At 51.7% G+C, this 14,068-nt stretch overlaps 2 protein-coding genes across 2 annotated transcripts; one reads left to right on the top strand and one right to left on the bottom strand.

Moving 5' to 3' along the window:
• Positions 1-492: 492 nt before the first annotated feature.
• On the bottom strand, positions 493-6,084 carry LOC119939086 (gem-associated protein 4-like). Its single transcript, XM_038758848.1, is given in 3 exon segments — positions 493-2,452; positions 2,454-3,853; positions 6,012-6,084. Coding segments are annotated over 3 exon segments (3,246 nt in total). The 3' UTR covers positions 493-679.
• Positions 6,085-7,897: 1,813 nt separating this feature from the next.
• On the top strand, positions 7,898-8,161 carry LOC119939085 (diazepam-binding inhibitor-like 5). The gene has a single exon (XM_038758847.1). The coding sequence runs from the start codon at positions 7,898-7,900 to the stop codon at positions 8,159-8,161; it is 264 nt and encodes an 87-aa protein (XP_038614775.1).
• Positions 8,162-14,068: the final 5,907 nt, after the last annotated feature.

The raw sequence follows: 14,068 nt of genomic DNA, 5'->3' as shown, positions 1-14,068 counted from the left end.
GGCGTGAACTGCTGAAAAACAGTAAACTTCCCTTACTCAGATCTCACAAAAAGCCAACACACTCTTCTCTCTTCCTCATAAGCCCTTTATGGACCTGAGTCCAGATATTTTCCTCATTTAAAAAAAAATAATTATATAAATGCTTTAGCACGTGCCAAGAGCCGTACTGAGGGCTAGGGCAGAGACAAGACAATCGGGTTGGACAGAGTCCCTGTCTGACACGCGGCTCACAGTCTAAGTCAGATGGAGGAGGATTTAATCCTCATTTGACAAGAAGGTACAGAAAAGTGAAGTGATTTGTCTTAGGACACACAGCAGGCAGACGGTGGAGCCAGAGTTAGAACCCAAGTCCTCTGACTCCTGGTTGAGGGCTCTTTCCACTAGGCTATGCGGCTTCTCTGCCTGCTCCTACCTGACTCCCTGCTCTGCTGCATCTCTGGCACACAAAGGTGGAAGAGCGGGGTTTGGGCAGTTGGGAGAAAGTGCTTAGAGCGGTTGGAAAGGCAGTTTATTCAGTTCTTATTACAAATACCTAACAAACTTCTCCCTGATTTTCACAAACTGTCCGCATGGCGTGTGGCACTCAGGAGTCTCATCTAGTTCATATCAAAGATAAGCCCCGCTGCGGTAACTCTCACAGTTGTCCCATTGCCAATGTTTCCCCTCCCTCCTGGGGGGCTCAGAAGTTGCTTATCTTCTGCAGCAGCGTCTTGCGCTGCTCCTCGGGACCAATGTTTTCGGCAATCGACAGCAGGAAGTGACGTTCGTTTGCTCTCCGGAGCAAGGAGCTGCCTGAGCCATCGGCCTTGCTCAGGGCTTCATACGAGGAGAGGAGCTCCAGGACCAGCACGAAGAGCGGATCGCCGACCCCCGGGGGCAACATGGCCATGATGTGAAGGACGTGGCAGAACATCTGGATGTACACAAACAGGGCTTCCTGCGCCAGGCCACCTTCCTGCCCCGGGCTCGGGGGGCAGGCCAACCGTCGCTTGACCGACTCCAGCAGGCCGTTCAGGCCGGTGCCCGTCAGCCTGACGACGTGGTGCCACCCGTCTGGGGGGAGCCAGGAGGCGCAGCTGGCGCTGCAGAGGAACTGGAAACTCCTCAGGAAGAGCACCGACATCTGGAGGTCCTGGGCGAAGGGCTTCAGGTTGAGCAGCGGCATAAAGCGGACGTACTCCAGGCTGTACGGGACGTGCAGGAGCTGCCTCTCCAGCAGGCTCCTGGTCACTCGCTGAAGGGACGCCCACTCGCCGGGGCTGCACCAGGGCAGGACCTGCACCAAGGCCACCAGGAAGCCCTTGCTGAAGAAGTTGACCTCGTCGGGGCTGTCTGCGCTGACGGCCAGGAGGACGAGCATCAGCTGGCGGGAGGCCGCGGAGGCGCAGCAGCACTCCATCCAGGCCAGCAGCCCGGTGCCCGGGCCGTAGGCCGGGAGGGGCCGGGAGGTCCACTCCTCCTCCGGGAGCCGGCAGGTTTCGAAGAGGGTGGCCGGCACCTCGCACTTGAAGTGGCCCCCAAAGATCTCGCGCAGCCTCAGGCCGACCGTCCAGTCCAGGCGGGCTACCTTCCGCTGGAGCCAGGACAGGGACTTAGTCCAGGTCTCCGGGCAGGAGGGCTCGTCCTTGGCCAGCAGGAGCCCAGCCAGCGTCTCCAGGTTGTGGACGACCAGGTCTTTGGAGTCCAGAGAGAGGTGCCGCTTGGTCTCCGTCTGCTCCCAGAACCTGGTGTAGCTGTCCAGCAGCTGGCACAAGGTGAACAGAAGGGGAAAGGAGAAGCCGGACTCAAGCCAGCATGCATCGCGACTGGCTGCTAGCACCTGCCTGAGGATCTTCAGACTCAGCTCCACTTGCACGAAGTTTGCCACCAGATAAGGGGCCACAAACACCCCGATCACCTCTTTGGGACTGAGCAGAGGTGCCGCGGTGCTGTCTGCTGGCTCTGAGAGGGATTTCATCAGGCAGCCTAGGAACGCCAGGAACTGGTCCTCCTCTTTGGTTGAAAAAAGCTTCCCCCACACACTGTCTTTAAGACATTCCACCAGCAGAGAATTGCCAGGATTGGAGTCTGGCACCTCAGTGAACCTGAGGGAGGGAAAGGCACCCAGAATCTGGGCCAGAAACTTGTGAGTACCTAGGCTGAACACGGCAAGCCTACAGAGTGTCTTCAGGGCGGCTTCCGGATGAAGCACGGCCAGCCGGGCTACGGAGGAAATGGCTTTAGCTAGGTTCTTCTGGGAGACAATAAGTTTGATATGAGTGAAAGCTCTATTCAGTTCTTTCTGCAAGCCTCCCTTGTACGACCCGAGGTGCTTGGAGAGACCCTGCCTCCCCCAGGAAGTCAGGACGCCCGAGAGCACTTTATTTTTATCTGGCAGAGAGAGCTCAGTGTAACAGTCTAAGATCACAGTGGTCACCACTTCAACCTGAGACTCGGGAATCTTCCCGTCGGTCCACGCCAACGGTTGCTGCGGTGGTTTCCAACAGTTTCGACACCAAATCTGGATCGTGGAACAGAGCTCCGTTTTGAACCAGACAGTCTATCCACTCCCCCGAGAAGGCCCACTTCCGCTCGGAAGCAAAGAGGTGGCACATTTCTTTGTGCCGGTCCATCTTCTGCTCGATGATTGCCATGGCGACTGCAGCTCTGAGGCCCTCCTCCGAGCCCTGGCATCTTGGTTCCGAATGGGCTTTCTCCAAGAAGTCCTGGATGCTCTCCTCAAGGCTGGAGGCCACCTGCCTCTCAGCCCTGCCCAGACCGCTAGATTTCAGAAATTGCCCTAGGCTCCAGTTCAAAGACCCCAAGCTGTCTCCCAGCCAGAAGATCCCATAATGCAGTCCCTGGCTTCCGCTAAGCGAGGCCTGCAACTCCTTCCCCCACTGTTTGAGCAAGCTGTTCAGGAAACCCCAGCCCACCAAGAGATTCTCCCTGGGCGGCTCGTCTACCGCGGTCAGACTGACGTCTCTCTCGGCCTCTTTCACCTTCTCGGCCAGGCCCCGCTGGCGGTGACGGTTCTGGCGGTCCGAGTTCCAAATGTTGATGACCGTGGCCATCTTGTCCAGATACAGCACAGGTGACAACGGCCAACTGTCCGCCCGCGTCGGGGCAAACGCGGTCAACGTGTCGGCCAAGTTGGCCAGGGCGTAACACCTCAGCTCAGGCGATGTGATGCCGCTTTGGATCTTGTTCAGCCCTTCCACCAGCATGGCTAGAAGGGGAAGGGCTAGGCAGGCATCTGGGTCAGCCTTGAACCTCTTGGGCGGGGGCATCGAATCATCAGAAGATGACAGATACGACTCAACCAGTGACCCGAACTGCAAGGCCAGGTTGTCTTCTTGTTCTCTTCTCTCCCTCATCACTTCCCTCCAGACATCCAGGAAGAAGGTCACGTCTTCCGAGGACGTGTCTTCGGCCACGTGCTCCGCAAAGCGCTCCAGTTCTGCTCGCTGGGCGTCGGCTGGCAGCGCCAGCAGGAGCTCGACAAATAGCTCTGGCTCTTCTAGGGTCTTGAGGAGCTCAAACAGGACAGCGTGATTGACGCTGGGAATTGGGCTCCCTTCCACAAAGATTTCCTCCAGCCGCCGAGCCTGGATGTCCAAGGGAGTTATAGGGGTGGGTTGAAGGACCTTGGCCCAGATGACGATCAGAGCCTTTTTCTTCCAAGACCGGCTGCGGGCAGGGAGGGAATGGGTGACGGCTAAGGTGCGCTCCCTAAAGCAATCGATGATTGGTTGCCCAACCTGTTCCCAGTCAGACTTCTTCAGTTCTGCCAAGGCCTTAGGACTGAACAGCTTCTCTGCCAACAAGAAACCCGCCCGCAGAACAGTTGTTTCCTTACAGACGTTTGCGGGTCCTATCGGAAAGAGAGACAGACGACAACTGAATGCAGTGAAATCTCCTAGAGCCAAGCCTTCTTGAAGGTGATCTGCGGTCAAATCTTCACCAAACGAAATCAACGGACCTTTCAGGTTCATTGACAAATAAATCCTGAACTTTCGTCTCTCAACGCAAACTGAATCATTTTCAACCAGTGAAGGGGGATAGGGAACTGATTCATTTTGTCAAAATTCCTCTGGACTGGCTGAAAGCTGTAGGTGCCCCGCAGGTGTGGATTCCGTGCGGTCTCCGGTTACTTTTCTGATGCTTCCAACACAACTTTGTTTCCTTGCACGAGGTCGGAGTGGCACCATGGAAATACATTTCTGGTCGGGCTGTTAAATATGTCAGGGCTGTTTCCGCCATTCCCTTTCTGCCATTTACGGCAGCCAGCTGAGCGGGAAGGAGGCTCCTCTGACCCTCTGGTTCACGTGAAAATCCACCATCCTTACAATCCATCAATCAATCAATGGTATTTATTGAGGACTTAGTGGTGGAAGAGGACAATACTAGCATTAGTAATGAAATACTAACAAGTGTAATATGAAAGTTTATAAGCCTTAACAAGCTACCTTGTGGAGGCAATTCTCCAGAAAACCGGGGTTTTGCCTGATGGAGGTAACTACCTCAGTCTGTGCTTCACTCTGTCCCACAGGGCCAAACCTCGGACCTCTGAACGGCTTCCACTTTTCTGGGCCTCAGTTCCCTCGTCTGTAAAATGGGGATGAAGACTGTGAGCCCCACGTGGGACAACCTGATCACCTTGTATCCCCCCCAGCACTTAGAACAGTGCTTCACCCATAGTAAGCACTTAAATGCCATCATTATTATTATTATTCTTAAACACACTAGCCCGGTCGCTCTTCCCGAGCATCAGTTTGCCAGGCCTCCCCCGCTTTGCGGGGGATTGGGAAGGTGCCCACTCGGGGGTCGAGGGGAAAAGCAGCCTGGCTTAGTGGAAAGAGCACGGCCCTGGGAGTCAGAGGTCATGGGTTCTAATCCCAGCCCTGCCACTTGTCAGCTGTGTGACTTTGGGCAAGTCACTTCACTTCTCTGGGCCTCAGTTTCCTCATCTGTAAAATGGGGATGAAGACTGTGAGCCCCCTGTGTAATCTCCCCAGCGCTTAGAACGGCGCTTTGCACATAGTAAGCACTTAACAAATACCATCATCATTATCATTATTCTCTGGGCCTCAGTTCCCTCACCTGTAAAACGGGGATTAAGACTGTGAGCCCCACGTGGAACAACCCGATTCATTCATTCATATTTATTCATTCATTCATTCACTCACTCAATCGTATTTATTGAGCATTTACCGTGTGCAGAGCACTGTACTAAGCACTTGGGAAGTGCAAGTCGGCAACATATAGAGACAGCCCCTATCCAACAATGGGCTCACAGTTTAGAATCAATCGTATTTATTGAACGCTTACTGTGTGCAGAGCACTGGACTAAGTGCTTGGGAAGTCCAAGTTGGCAACATCTAGAGACTGTCCCTACCCAACAATGGGCTCACAGTCTAAAAGGGGGAGACGGAGAACAAAACCAAACATACTAACAAAATAAAACATAATAGACATGTAAATAAATAGAAGGGGGAGATAGACAACAAAACAAACCTGATGGGCTTGTATCTACCCCAGCGCTTAGAACAGTGCATGGCACATAGTAAGCGCTTAACACATATTATTATTAATATTTATAATAATAATACTAGAGAAGCAGCGTGGCTCCGTGGAAAGAGCACGGGCATTGAAGTCAGAGGTCATGAGTTCAAATCCCGGCTCCGCCAATTGTCAGCTGTGTGACTTTGGGCAAGTCACTTCACTTCCCTGAGCCTCAGTTCCTTCATCTGTAAAATGGGGATGAAGACTGCGAGCCCACCGAGGGACAACCTGATCACCTCGTAACCTCCCCAGCGCTTAGAACAGTGCTTTGCACATAGTAAGTGCTCAATAAATGCCGACTGTGAGCCCCCCGTGGGACAACCTGATCACCTTGTAACCTCCCCAGCAGCTTAGTCCAGTGCTCTGCACACAGTAAGCGCTCAATAAATACAATTGATTGATTGATTAAAACGGGGGGGGGGGGGGATTGGCCGAGGCGGGTACGGGCTTGGTTAGGGGAGACTCACCCGGCTCCCCGGGGGCGGGGGCGGGGCCCCGCAGGGCTCCCCGCGCTCCTCCCGCCTCCGCCTCCGCCTCCATCGTGCCGCCGGGGCCACCTCACAATGCGGGCGAGCGGGCGACCGAGCGGGCGAGCAGGCGGGCGACCTCCCTGCAGCCCCAGCTCCAGCCCCGAAGCCATCAACGAGGCGGCCACGCCGTGCGCCTGCGCAGACCGCGCCCCCCTCTGCCGGCCACGCCCACTCCGGAGGAGGCCCCGCCCACCTCATGAATCCCCGCCCACTCCGCAGGAGGCCCCGCCCACCCCGCAGGAGGGCCCGCGCCGCTCCCCGCAGCACGCCCCCTGCTGGACGCGCACCCTCCCCGACCCCGCCCACAGACCCGCTCTTCCCACCCACCCCCTCCGGGCTCCCGGCCGACGCCCCGCCCCCCTGCGTGCAGCGCCCCCCTCCGGCCACCCGCGGGCCTACACTTACCCCGCGCTGAACTCCAAAGCCGCCTCGGACTCCCGGCCGACACCTCCCCCCTGCGTGCAGCGCCCCCTTCCGGCCGGCTCCCGGCCGACGCCCCGCCCCCCTGCGTGCAGCGCCCCCCTCCGGCCACCCGCGGGCCTACACTTACCCCGCGCTGAAGTCCAAAGCCGCCTCGGGCTGCGTGCAGCGCCCCCCTCCGGCCACCCGCGGGCCTACACTTACCCCGCGCTGAACTCCAAAGCCGCCTCGGACTCCCGGCCGACACCTCCCCCCTGCGTGCAGCGCCCCCTTCCGGCTCCCGGCCGACACCTCCCCCCTGCGTGCAGCGCCCCCCTCCGGCTTCCGGCGGACACCTCCCCCCCCCTTAAGTGCAGCGCCCCCCTCCGGCCGGCTCCCGGCGAACACCTCGCCCCCCCTGCGTGCAGCGCCCCCCTCCGGCCGGCTCCCGGCCGACACCTCGCCCCCCTGCGTGCAGCGCCCCCCTCCGGCTCTCGGCCGAAAGCTCCCCCCAGCGTGCAGCGCCCCCCTCCGGCCGGCTCCCGGACGACTCTACAGTCAGTAATCCCAGTTCTGCCACTTGTCTGTTGTGCGATCTTGGGCCAGTCACTCAACTTCTCTATGCCTCGGTTACCTCATCTGTAAAATGGGGATGAAGACAATCTGATTACCCTGTATCTACTCCAGCGCTTAGAACAGTGCTTGGCACATAGTAAGCACTTAAATACCATTATTATTATTATTATTATTATTATTCATTATTACTAATCAAGAGAATTTACTCTGTGCAGAGCAGTCTCCTGGGTATTTATCTCTTTTGGGCTTTAATCAATCAATCGTATTTATTGAGCGCTTACTGTGTGCACAGCACTGTACTGAGCGCTTGGGAAGTACAAGATGGCAACATATAGAGACAGTCCCTACCCAACAGTGGGCTCACAGTCTAGAAGGGGGAGACAGAGAACAAAACCAAACAAATTAACAAAATAAAATAAATAGAATAGATATGTGCAAGTAAAATAGAGTAATAAATATGTACAAACATATATACAGGTGCTGTGGGGAAGGGAAGGAGGTAAGATGGGGCGGATGGAGAGGGGGCTTCATCATTACTGTTGTGCCTGTCTCCAGTCCCTTCTCCTCTAATTCCCACTTAGTACAGTGCTCTGCACATAGTAAGCATTTAATACATACTATTACTACTACTAAGCGCTTGGGAGAGAACAATAGAATTAGTGGATACGATCCCTGTCTCTAAGGAGCTGAGAATCTAGCGGGCATATGAGATTTCAGAAAGGAAGCCATAGTGATTGCAGAATCTCACAAGACCTTTAAAATCTTCCTTCCAGTCTACGGGACCTGGTCTACCTTTACCGGACTTCCAGCGGGGAAGGAGGGAAAGCTGCCCGGGGTGGGCTGTCATCATGACGGAAAAGGCCTTTAAAGAGGCCTGTGTCAAGCTCATACAGCTGAAAGGACCCGTGAGTGACGTGGAAAAGCTGAAGATATACGGCTTCTACAAACAAGTGACCGTGGGGGACATCGACATCCCCCGTCCTTGTGAGACAGACATCAGAGGCAAGGCCAAGTGGGATGCTTGGAATAGTTGCAAAGAGATGGCCAGGGAGGATGCCATCAAGGCTTACATAGGTAAAGTGGAGGAGGTGGCACAGAAGCAGAGTGGCTAGCTGACTGGGGAGGAACCTGACCCATCTTGCTCTCCTCCTGCCTACTCCCAAAGTCGGGGAAACCCAAGGCAAGCGTCAATAAATGACTTCACTGTTTTCATAAAGGAGCGAGGATGATCCATGATTCAACCTCGCCCGCGAAAATTCAGCTGGGACGATTTATCATGCACCTTCTCCAGCCCGGAGTACGGTATTTGTCCTGTAGTAAGTACTTAACACTGTAATTACATATTCATTCCACAATAATAGCAGAAGGCAAGGAGATGGAACAGGAGATGCCCAACAGGTAGTTTCTTAGTTAGAGAATGGGTAGGCAGGGCCAAGATGAGGCCCTTAGGCGTGTGCTGCCCAGTTGATCTTGCAGAGTCGCTTGGCACAAATCTCTCCATTCCTTTAACACCTCCTGTAGTTACCTCCCTCCCTCCCAATCCAGCAGAAACTCCTTTTCAAGCGCTTAGTACAGTGCTCTGCACACAGTAAGCGCTCAATAAATACGATTGACGATGATTGGTCTCGGAGCATTCAGTGAGTTCTCTCCATCTTACATTACTGACTCTGGTTGACACTTTTCACTCTTTCCAAATTCACCTCCTAGCTGTTCCTCATTCTTGTCTCTCCCGCTTCCAATTCCTTGCTCATGCTGCTCTCTGAGCCGGGAACTCCCCGTCCCCCACAAATCTATCAGACCATCTTTTTAGCCCTCCTAAAAGTCCACCTCCTCTCTCCTCTCCCCATCCCCGGGGAGCTTGCGATCTAATGGGGGTGGCAGGCAGCTAGGGATTACTTCTAAGTAGTGGAAGCAGAAAGAAGAATGAGACTACAACTGGGAACAGCAATCCGGCCTGCTGGGTGACCTTGGGCAAATCATTTAACCTCTCTGGGCCTCAGTAAAATGGAAATTGGAGATCTACTCGCCCTAACTCTTGGATAGTGAGCCCCATGTGGGACAGGGCTGGGTCTGATCTGATTATTTGGTATCTACCTTTGGGCTTGGCCCAGTGTTGAGTCTCTATTAAGTGCTCAAAACCACAGTTAATGAAAGAGGAATAAATAAGTAGTGTGCCTAAATAAAAAAGTGTGCAAGTGCCAAGGATGGCTGTATATGCGTAAACGCTACCGGCTGATGTTAGATTGGAAGGTTTCCTCCTCTTCTCCCCTGACCAACAGCCCTGGAACAGAGGCAGATATCCGGGTCCGTCTCTAGACTATAAACTCATTGTGGGCAGGGAATGTACTCTCCCAAGCGCTTATCATGCTCTGCACACAGTAAGTGCTCAATAAATACGACTAAGAATGGGTAAGTGGGGTGGGCCAGGGGAGTTACTGGGGCAGAGGGGATAGTCAGAGGCGTTTCTTCTCAGAATGCAGTCCAAAGGCTCAGTTTTGGAGTCCGGGCAATCTGGAGTAATTCATTCAATCGTATTTCTGGAGTCCCTGAGGCTCTGGGCTCTCTAGACTGTGAACTCGTGGACAGGGCTTGTCTCTATTGCTGCATTGTACTTTCCCAAGTGCTTAGAACAGTGCTCTGCACACAGTAAGCGCTCAATAAATACGACTGAGTGAATGAATGAATGAATGACTGCAGAGGCGAGGGGCCCAGAACCACCCAGCAGTGTTTTAATAAGGGAGAGCGGGAGAAGCAATGTGCACTTGGGAGAGTACCAAGTATATGTTGCCAACTTGTACTTCCCAAGCGCTTAGTACAGTGCTCTGCAAACAGTAAGCACCCAATAAATACGATTGATTGATTGAGTACAATAACACAAGATAAAGACAGATTCCCTGCCCATAGCGAACACAGTCTAGAGGGGGAAACAGACATTAATATAAATTACAGATGTAATAATGATGGCATTTATTAAGCGCTTACTACGTGCAAAGCACTGTTCTAAGATATGGACCTAAGTGTGGTAGGGAGTAAGTTAACTTCTCTGGGCCTCGGCTTTCTCATCTGTCAAATGGAGATTCAACACCTTGTGCTCCCTCCCACTTAGTCTGTGAGTCCCATGTAGGACAGGGCCTCTGTAATAATAATAATATTTATTAAGAGCTTACTATGTGTCAAGCACTGTTTTAAGAGATGGGATACAAGTTAATCAGGTTGTCTCATGTGGGGCTCACAGTCTTAATCCCCATTTTACCGATGAGGTACCTGAGGCACAGAGAGGTTAAATGACTTGCCCAAAGTCACACAGCTGACAAGTGACGGAGCTGGGGTTAGAACCCATGACCTCTGACTCCCAAGCCTGTGCTCTTTCCACTGAGCCATGCTGCTTCTCTGTCCAACCTAATAATAATAATAATAATAATAATAATAATAATAATAATGGCATTTGTTGAATGCTTACTATGTGCAAAGCACTGTTCAAAGTGCTGGATCCTGTATCTACCCCAGCATTTCATCCAGCACTTGGCTCATAGTAAATGCTTAACAAGTAGAGAAGCAGCGTGGCTCAGTGGAAAGAGCCCGGGCTTTGGAGTCAGAGGTCAGGGGTTCAAATCCCAGCTCCACCACTTGTCAGCTGGGTGACTTTGGGTAAGTCACCTCACTTCTCTGGGCCGCAGTTCCCTCATCTGTAAAATGGGGATTAAGACTGTGAGCCCCACGTGGGACAACCTGATCACCTTGTATCCCCCTGAGCATTTAGAACAGTGCTTTGCATATAGCAAGCGCTTAATAAATGCCATTATTATTATTATTATTATTATTACCAACGTCATCATCAATTATTCCTGCAAAAATAGCCCCTTTCACAAGAAAAACTCCGTTTCCTCTTAGAATGAGCCACTTAGCCAGGGTTCCCCAGCCCCATAGCTCACGGGGGTTTTTGTGGGCAGGCAGACCCAACGCCACATTGCCTACTGGTCAACTGGCTTCACTTTTGGGGGGTCAGTGAAACTCCCCCCGGTTTCTGCTGAACACTTAAATTTCCTCTGCCTACATCCCACCAGATTCATAAGCTAAAGTATCCTCCCTCCTCCGCCCCGCTGACGCTCTCCAGAGCCGTCTGACCGTAGGGTTTCTAAAATACCCACTGGGCAGATGATCTGTTTTTGCTCATCCTCATGCACCCTTCCAGCGGTCCTGCCCCTCCACCCCCTTCACGGCCTCACCAGCAAACAGGATTTATGCCATCTTGCCCTTGGCCCCATCTCAGTTCTCAAATGTTTCATCTCTTACCAAATAAAACTACAGGACCTGGCAGGATAACCACTTGATTCTGCTGGCCTGTCTAGGCTCACTGGGAGAGTCAAAAATCTTCTGCTTCATTTTTTCCATTAGTGTGTCTATGTTTGGCAACTTTAAAGAATTAAAAAAGACAAAACGAATGAAAGGTTAAGGGCCGTACGTCCAATCTGAGGTCACGGCCTCACTGGTCCTGGTGATGGAAAATATACTGAACAGGAAGAAAGCTGTCTCTACTTGTTTGTTTTAATTTTCTTGGTTGGAACAAGATGGAGCAGTTAAGTAGCTTTCTTGGGAACAGGATCAGGGAGGGGAAGGCTCTCAAGAAAACAGTGGCCACCTGTGTTAGTATCTGCGTGCCAAGCCTCATCAGTAGCATTTTCAAACCTGCCAAGACTCTCCATGTGCTCTCCTCAAACACCTACAGTGGCTACTGCTTTCCATCCTCATAAAAAAAACACCCAAAACAACCTTGTTCTCCCCGAGTTATCTTTCTCGCCTTTCTGTGCTTCTCTTCCACGACACCTCATTCTGTGTTGTTCCCTCCTCACAAATAACCTCCGAATTCTTCAATCTTCCGTTGGCCCGCTGCGCCCAACCTTGCCCCTGCTGAAACTCTGCCCCAGTTCAGATCCGCCAGACCATTCCCCATGTCCACATCCCATTCAATACCTCATACTACTTTCTGGAATAGGGTCCTACACACATTAAGCAGAAAGGTGTAGTGGTCCTAATCCCTGCTCCCCCACTTGTCTGCTGTGTGGCCTTGGGCAAGTCACTTAACTTTCCTGTGCCTTACTTACCTCATCTGTAAAATGGGGATTAAGATTGTGAGCCCCATTTGGGACATGGACTGTGTCCAACCTGATTTGTGAGCCCCCATCCTTCCTCTCCCCCTCCTCCCCTTCTCCATCCCCCCGGCCTTACCTCCTTCCCTTCCCCACGCATCATCATCAATCGTATTTATTGAGCGCTTACTATGTGCAGAGCACTGTACTAAGCGCTTATGATAATGGTGGTATTTGTTAAGTCCTTACTATGTGCAAAGCACTGTTCTAAGCGCTGGGGGGATACAAGGTGATCAGGTTGTGCCACGTGGGGCTCACAGTCTTAATCCCCATTTTACATTTGAGGTAACTGAGGCACAGAGAAGTTAAGTGGCTTGCCCAAGGTCACATAGCTGACAAATGGCAGAGCCGGGATTCAAACCCATGACCTCTGACTCCCAAGCCTGGGCTCTTTTCACTGAGCCACGCTGCACCTGTATATATGTATATATGTTTGAACGTATTTATTATTCTATTTATTTATTTTACTTGTACATATCTGTTCTATTTATTTTATTTTGTTAATATGTCTTGTTTTGTTCTCTGTCTCCCCCCTTCCAGACTGTGAGCCCACTGTTGGGTAGGGACCATTTCTATGTGTTGCCAACTTGTACTTCCCAAGCGCTTAGTACGGTGCTCTGCACACAGTAAGCGCTCAATAAATACGATTGACTGATTGATTGATTTGCTTGTATTCACCCCAGCACTTCGTACAGCGCTTGGCACACAGTAAGCACTTAAATACCATAATTATTATAATTATTACTATTAGTCAACAGTTTGTAACAGTTATCCCCTCTAGATCCTGAGCAGCTTGTAGGCAGGGACTGTGTCTTGGTTCTGATGTACTTTCTCAAGTGCTTAGTATAAGGCCTGGCTCTCAAAAAATACCAATCAATATAATAAAAAAGCCACCTCCTCCAGGAGGCATTCCCTGAATAACCCCTCAGATCCTCATATTACCCCACCAGCCTAGTTTAGTATTTGGGTGTACATCAGTTTATTCAGTCTCCAATTTATTCATATGCTTACTGTTGCAGTTACCAGTCTGATCTGTATGTTTTCTCCTTTGCATATGCATGACCCATCTCTTTCTTAATAGATTGTAAGCTCGAGGGTAGGAAATCATCATCATCATCATCATCATCAATCGTATTTATTGAGCGCTTACTATGTGCAGAGCACTGTACTAAGCGCTTGGGAAGTACAAATTGGCAGCATATAGAGACAGTCCCTACCCAACAGTGGGCTCACAGTCTAAAAGGGGGAGACAGAGAACAAAACCAAACATACTAACAAAATAAAATAACTAGAATAGATATGTACAAATAAAAATGGTATCTTCTAGGTTTATCTTATGTTCCAAAGCACCTAATACAGTGCTCTGCACCTAGTTGGAAGTCAATGAATACTGATAATGACGACGATTAGGGTACATGCTGGGCACCCTGATGATTTGAAGGACTGTGCCAGTTGTCCATGTCCAGCCAGAAAAGTCCTCCAAAATCCAGGACTGTCCCAGCCAAACTGGGAGATGTGGTCAGTCAACGTGAGAAGTATTTTATTAACGTGTTCTTCAAAATAACTGCAAATTTTCCCCTCAGGACAAAGCTGACTTTGGAAACGTTCCCATGCCCAAGTTTCCAGCTCAGTTCCTTTCAGACTTCCATCCAATTGCTCAATGACTTGGGAGGCTGCATGGCTCCGGCCTTCCCTATCGTGTCCTCACTCCCTCAGAGTCTGAACTCCGCAATCCCAGCCCAAGGAGGGGCTCCTGACACGGTTCTCTCGGCAATCACACCTCGAATCCCACTTCCATGCATTAAAGTTGGGGCAGCCGAATCTCAGAGGAGGTGTGCTCCAAAAGATAATGACGGTGGGGGTTACCATCCA

The sequence above is a fragment of the Tachyglossus aculeatus genome, chromosome 17 (assembly GCF_015852505.1).
Source record: "Tachyglossus aculeatus isolate mTacAcu1 chromosome 17, mTacAcu1.pri, whole genome shotgun sequence".
NCBI lineage: Eukaryota > Metazoa > Chordata > Mammalia > Monotremata > Tachyglossidae > Tachyglossus > Tachyglossus aculeatus.
Note: the sequence above shows the minus strand (reverse complement) of the source record. Positions and strands in the feature narration are given on the sequence as shown.